Source organism: Lottia gigantea (assembly GCF_000327385.1).
Source record: "Lottia gigantea unplaced genomic scaffold LOTGIsca_36, whole genome shotgun sequence".
Taxonomy (NCBI): domain Eukaryota; kingdom Metazoa; phylum Mollusca; class Gastropoda; family Lottiidae; genus Lottia; species Lottia gigantea.
The window spans coordinates 36,264-43,741 of NW_008709220.1; the positions used below are offsets into that span (position 1 = coordinate 36,264).

The 7,478-nt window shown below is 34.6% G+C and overlaps 1 protein-coding gene across 1 annotated transcript; it reads right to left on the minus strand.

The window, feature by feature from the left end:
* Positions 1-3,461: 3,461 nt before the first annotated feature.
* On the minus strand, positions 3,462-6,825 carry LOTGIDRAFT_162776 (hypothetical protein; the record flags this gene model as incomplete). The annotated part of the gene is made up of 5 exons (XM_009058804.1): positions 3,462-3,606; positions 3,896-4,019; positions 4,840-4,893; positions 6,390-6,722; positions 6,819-6,825. The coding sequence occupies 5 exons, from the start codon at positions 6,823-6,825 to the stop codon at positions 3,462-3,464; spliced, it is 663 nt and encodes a 220-aa protein (XP_009057052.1).
* Positions 6,826-7,478: the final 653 nt, after the last annotated feature.

The following is a 7,478-nucleotide window of genomic DNA, read 5'->3' on the forward strand; positions in this document are numbered from 1 at the left end:
CACGTAAAAATACTTTAATTTAATAAGATTAGTCATTTCTACCTAAGAAATGACCAGGCGATTTAAAGAATTTATACAATCAGATCTGGATCCTATTTTGAACCAAATACAGCGCCATAGTGGCGAGGCAAGGTTTACATCCGAGGGGGAATGGGTAGGGGTCGAAATTTCGGAGAATGCCCGAATTTCTAATCTAGTCATGAGATTTTTGCCCGTAAAAATTGCTTTTGGGGCTATGAGGGGAGGATCGCTGACCCCTTTGGCTCCGTCATTGGATTAAAACGGGTTGGGGTGGGTTGTGTCTCGTTTTCTGGTCTCCGTAATCTAGTTTTAGTGGAATTGAAGACATTACAGAAATTTGAAAATTGGAATTAATGCTATCAGTGTCTCTGATAATCATAAAAATTTAGAAACCTTTCTTTAATGTCTGCTTCTACCCTTGGCCCGAACCAGTCAATCAAAGTAATGATATACGGATGTAATGTCAAGATGATTAGGGCCAGACACAAAATGTCACTATCTTGTCTTTTGATCACTAGTTTATTAGAATTTTCAGCGTGACAAAGGCCATAACTATTGGTAACTATACAAAGCTGAACCATAAATTAGTCCACTCAGTTTAAAACTATAAGCGAGGGGAATCGCGCTGTTTTACAATAAAATGAAGTTTAGACAAGACATACAGTTTAAAATGCTATTATTTTGAGACACTTCGATCCCGACATCTGTACATCACTATCCATAAGTTTAAGTCCAAAAGCCGATATGACTTGTGACCTAGAATTGAGGGCTAACATTTTGATTATATCATCATTATATTTCCGTTTGATTGTCTCATTCTTTGTGCCAATAAACCAAATCCATCTTTACGCAGGACCTGTCTTCACAATGATCATGTTCCAATTTCCGACTTTCTTATATCACGGACCGTCTTCATTAGCCCACATAGTGCAGAAAAGTAGGACGTAGAACTCCATTAATTTTATTTCATTTCTTATATGACGTAATGTGATCTATCCTTGGGTAATCCTGGATTCCCAAATTGTTCTAGAGCTGAGTTGTATTATTATTCAAAATATCATAGTTAAACCATTTAAGGTCTGACATATTTCCATGTATGTAATGTAATTCATATAAAAACATTTCAATCGTCAGCATATACGCATAACAGAAACATGCACATGCACAAAAGTATTTCAATAGTCTTTTTATATAGTTTGTCTTTTTATATAGTTTGTCTTTTTATATAGTTTGTCTGATACAAAGTTTTATTTGACCACTATAATAGACATTCTATAGGTAGCTTTTCAAACTTATTATCGTAACTTTTTGAAATTCTCATACAGATTTCCACGGATTTCATTACTCTCTGCTTACCAGTCATTTTGTATTCTGCTGTTCCTGTTTCCCGAATTCAAGAAACGAAAAAATAACAATCACATCCATTCTACTGGTCTGTACAGAGCATATAAATAAGTGACAAGCGAATTCCTACTGTTTTACTTAAAAATATATTTCTTGTCTTATCTTCCACTGAGCAAAATGGAATGACACTTTAAAATTATTGATTTGAATATTCAGTACCGAATTTCAATTTGTAGAAAGTTGAACTTTTCATTTCAAAAAGACTTACTACATAATTCTATATTTCAACTGTCTATTTTAAGGGCTGTCTTTGTGTTAATTTATTGTTGTAAATTATATTTTGAGAATCTGAGTTATTTCCTAGCGACAGATGACCTCAGTCACTGTCATGGCGCTTATGTATTGCAGCTGGCTTATTTTCATCTTGTACACGGTACAGATACGCTCAGATGCGTTCATCAATGATCGATGAGCTCTGTTACGATAGGATACGATTGTGTATAGGATGCCTTTTGGGATCGACATCAAGGGTGATACGATTTGAGCTACGACCTTTCCCCGATTGGTATATATACAGCTCTACTGACCGGGTTCTGTAAACCCACTATCACGATTCGCGGCGGGATTGAAATCGTGGACTATTCATCATGATCATATTAAATGTTATCAGATCATGAAAATATTTCTACGATCCACAATCGTCAATCGGATTCATCGTATCATACTGTATTACATCGTAACGAAGCGCAACGGATCGCATTAAATCGTGCTTCAAAATCTTTGCGATCGGGATGGATCTTGGACAAGACAAACACCCAAATCGTGGGCAAAATGGAAACAATCCTATCGTATTGTATCTAAACTCGGATCGCACGAGTGTTGTCCGAGATCTATCGAGATAAACATGGTTTGGAAGCACGATTATATGCGAAACATACAATTTGTAATATACAATATTACAATCGGATACGATGAACCCGATTGCCAAAGTTCTACTAATAACACGGTGGCTACGACAGACCTCAAGATCTGATAGAATAATCACGATTAAGACCGCGATTCAAGCCTGCCGCGATCCTTGATAGTGGGAACTTAATATAGCCTAGCAGCACACGCCCACTTCCCTGATAAATTTTCAGTATATCAAGGGCAATATGCGAAACATACAATTTGTAATATACAATATTACAATCGGATACGATGAACCCGATTGCCAAAGTTCTACTAATAACACGATGGCTACGACAGACCTCAAGATCTGATAGAATAATCACGATTAAGACCGCGATTCAAGCCTGCCGCGATCCTTGATAGTGGGAACTTAATATAGCCTAGCAGCACACGCCCACTTCCCTGATAAATTTTCAGTATATCAAGGGCAATCGCCAATCTGTCAAATCGTATCAAAAATCTAATTTGTCAAAGATATTGTTGATTTAATCAAACATGAAAAATGACATAAACTGTCACCTTTATCGCGTTCACAAACAAATTTTGGCGCGTTTTGTCTAAGTCAAGCACAATTACTCAAAAACCGTTCATCGAAAGATCGTGCAATTCGAACTTGTCTAGGATCTTATCATTGTAAATAATCAAATCAAATTTCATTCAAATCGGATGAAAACTGTAGTCTCTATTGTGTTCAAACAAATTGACGCGTCTTTCCGAAGTCAAGAGCAATAACTTTAAAATAGTTTATCGAAAGATAGTCCAATTTGAACTTGTCTGAGATCTCATCAATATAAATGATCACACCAAATTTAAAATCAGATAAAAATGTAGTCTCTACTATGTTCGCAAGCCAATTGTGGACGGACGGACGGACGGACGGCAGGAACGACGGCAATATACGACCACATTATAATATAGACGTATAGAAACCAGCACAACTCAACCTCACAAGTCAAACATTACAATGCGTTAACAAATCTTTCACAGTAAATCTAACAAAGGGCAGTCGTCACGTCTATATCATCACTGTCAACAATCATGCAATTTATACATTATCCACGTACATACCAAGTCTCACACTTCCAGTCTCTCAAGGAGCCTCTGGTTTCCATATTTTAAAAAATTACTTTTATTAAACATGTGTACTATATTATGACTTCATTCGTATCCATCACCGGAACTTGTTTGTAGGTGAGATTGGGATTGGTAATTTGAGCAGAGTCACCTTTATTACTTCCAGCGTTTAACAACTCTTTTTTGGTATTGGTTTCGGTCCATCCATTTCCAGATCTGAAAGAGAACAGTCAGAAGATAACGATGTGGAACTCTTCAGTACGAAAACTCTCAATGTCATTTGATTCAGATTCACAGTAAGGTAGACAGCTGTATGTTCGAATAGATCATGAAATAAGGCAGAACTGTACTGGCGAACAGACCCTGATTCGTCTATTACGAATTCCAGTTGAGTGTAGATTAAAGCTTGTTGTTCGAGTCTCGTGTAAGTATTGTTGCAGAAAAATGTTTCTGTCTTGGATGCATCATAATCAGTATCCGAAACTGAAATGGATTCACGACCCACCTGATACAGACGATGGCAATCAGAACGAAACAAATAGCTCCTAAAAAGGCGAAGGCAAAGATTTTATCTTCATCTTCGTCCACTATCTTGGAATTCTCTGTTGAGTTAAGTGTGTTGAGTGTCTCTAAAATCACAATATCGAATTTAAGGAGACAAATCGTATCTTGGTCTCAAAATCGGAATTTTCAGCTGAGCTAATCAGGAATAGTATCCACAGATTACCGTCTAAATTTTGGCCTTGTGAATCTATAATTATCTAGGTGTGAATGTTATATGGACGCCTCGTGTTTTTCAAGTCTGCACCATGATGTAGAACGGTCAAGAACTGAATCATCCGTACATCGGATTTCCTATTATACACCTTTGAGGCAAGACAAACAATGATTGGGTACTATAATTTTCAGGCATGGGATAAACTAGTGAAAGAAAAGAAAAGAAGTGAAATTTCAATAGTTTGAGGTATTTTTGAAGAAATTTTGCGAACCTCGTACAGTTCCTGTACTTTTAAGATATTCATGTCCGAAATCAATCTCCGAAAATGGTGAACAATGGCCCTTAAATATGAGCTCACTCTGACAAGTACTGTGAAAAGTATCTCTAGCGATCCAGGGTATGCTCACCATTCTGGAGCATCTCGGTTTTTCAAATCGCCATTCCCTTAACTAATATTGTTTATTTATATCAAAAAGCTCAGATCATAAATTTATTTCATTGGAGTTACATCACGTTACCAATATAGTTCTACTTTCGGTTTCAAATCTTAGAAGCATATTAATTCATCTCTTACATCGTTCATATTGGAAACATGACAATAACAACAAAGTTCTTAGAGAAAATGAACGTTGTTTGATTCTTGACATCATTCTATGACTGTCATCTCCTTATTCATTTCTTGTTTAAATTGAGAAAAATTAAATTTAAGTTGGTTCACAATCAAAGTTTACCTGTTGTATCTTTCTGGTAACCATGGCAACTTACATTTATTTTCGACCCGCTGGCTGAAATACAAAGAAACATTTTGTTAAAAGAGATCGATATTTCGAGTAATGAGTTAAATAAAATAAAATATTTGAATGTTACTAGTCACTGTTGGTATTTTATTTTATTTTAAAGAGACAGATTCGCCACCGGTTTGTCCAATCGTACCGTCTCAGAAATAGGAATATTTTATCTAAGCAAATCAGTAATACTAGAACTTCTGAAGACTATTTACATATATTCAAGAGCCAAATAAACGGCGGAAATGGTTAATCTGTCCCTTTAAGTTTGAAGAACAACCTTGACCTTGATATTGAAAACCCTGGGTTCGCCTGATTCTCTTTAAAAGCTTTTAAAATAATAGTCTACTAAGCTAAGGAATGCTGTGTTACTGTAGTCTAGACTTTTTAGTACCGTTAGTATGATATAGATTGAGGTTAAAGTCATTTATAACCCCGTTATAGACCATTTGCGATCTTACTGCGACCGGAAAATACTAGGCCGCGGTCGCGGTCAAACGTGAGAAAACTATAGAGAAAAAGTCCTTAATAATTACAAACTTAAAAACAGTTGACCTCTTACAGCGAGTTATGCGACAATATTGCGTTCAAACGTTTTTGCATTACTATAGACGCACTCTTTTAAGGAACAGTGATAAAGGTGCAACTTCTAATAGATAATGCATGAAGTCCTTACCACCAAGTCTAAGATATATAACTTCATGTTTTTCCAATTTCAGATCTGTTATTTCAAAACTAAACTCTGTACCGATAATTCCCATGTTAGTATAAAACATCTTCACTCCAGAATCCGTACAGACCAATTTTACAGTTGACATATACTTTGAATACATCTTCACTTTTTCACAAGATTTAGGACCAAGATGCATGTATAAAACCTCCAGGAACAACACTGCCGCTTTGGCAGTACAACTGTAAGTAATCTCCTTTCTAATGTAATCGTCACCAGCAATATAAAATATTGGATATTTATTGGAAAAATGTATAGATGATTTCGTTAAGAAAGTGTAGACTGTAGTTGCTAATCAAAAAAAGAAAAAGAAAATGTTTGTAATAAATAAAATTATCTCAACCATTATACCACCATAATACGATAGTCAAACAACTTCCTACTAAACGTTTTATGCCCAAAGTTCAAATCTATGGAATTTTTTTTAATTTAATGTATTAAAGGGACAGATGCGCCATTTATTCGACCAAACAGAACCGGCAATTATTAAGCTAAGTGTCAGCGTGTGTCGAGAATTAGCCATCATTTTCAACACTCAAACCACACCCAAAATGGCACACTTGTCCCTTTAAAGACGCAACTGGCAGACATATTGAATTTAACAGCGTCCCCTGTAATATTGTAATATGAAATTGACTTCCTGAGTTTTTGATTAGTTTCTGTCTTTCGTTTTGCTCCAAAACTTTAGTCACAAATCGCTACTTGAAATTACAATATTCACCAAGCAACACGATTTCATGCAAAATATCCAGACCAATAGACCTACCTGCTTCACAAGTCACCGGAATTTGTATCTTTATATTTGTAGATGGCTTTACACTTACATTACATCGTTTCTTTCCACTACAACTGTTATAGATTTTTAATTTATCTTCATAATTTAATCTAAAATTATTTTCCCCTTTGACTAAACAAGATGATTTTCTATGTGATGGAGTACATGATGTGTCATTAATTTGCTCGTAGAGTATTGTCGCACCAGTCCATTCTAACCGTATAATGTTGTCTCCGCAGCATTCTATAAAATGTGTTGATTTCAGAGGATTGTAGCATTTACATATTCTTCTTCTAGCGGAGTCGACACAAACATCATCTGAACCTGAAACATTTAGACATTGATTTAACACAAATATATTTTATATGAAGAGCAAACGAGTTATTTGATGGGCCAATATTCTGGTTAAGAAAAACTAACCTGTCATATTTTATCAATCGTATCTGTAATATGGTACGGTGTCTAGTTTATAATTTTATTATCAATAGTATCAATGATATCATGTCTATAATACCATGTCTATAAAACCATGTCTATAATATCATGTCTATAATATCATGTCTATAATATCATGTCTATAATATCATATCTATATCATGCCTATGATATCATGTCTACAATATCATGTCTATAATATCATATCTATATCATGCCTATGATATCATGTCTATAATATCATGTCTATAATATCATGTCTATAATATCATGTCTATAATATCAAGTCTATAATATAATGTCTATAATATCATATCTATAATATCATATCTATAATATCATGTCTATAATATTATGTCTATAACACCGTGTCTATAATATCATGTCTATAATACCATGTCTATATAATCATGTCTATAATATCATGTCTATATAATCATGTCTATAATATCATGTCTATATAATCATATCTATAATATCATGTCTATAACACCGTGTCTATAATATCATGTCTATAATATCATGTCTACAATATGTCTACAATATCATGTCTATAATATCATGTCTATAATACCGTGTCTATAATACCATGTCTATAATACCATGTTTATAATACCATGTCTATAATATCATGTCTATAATATC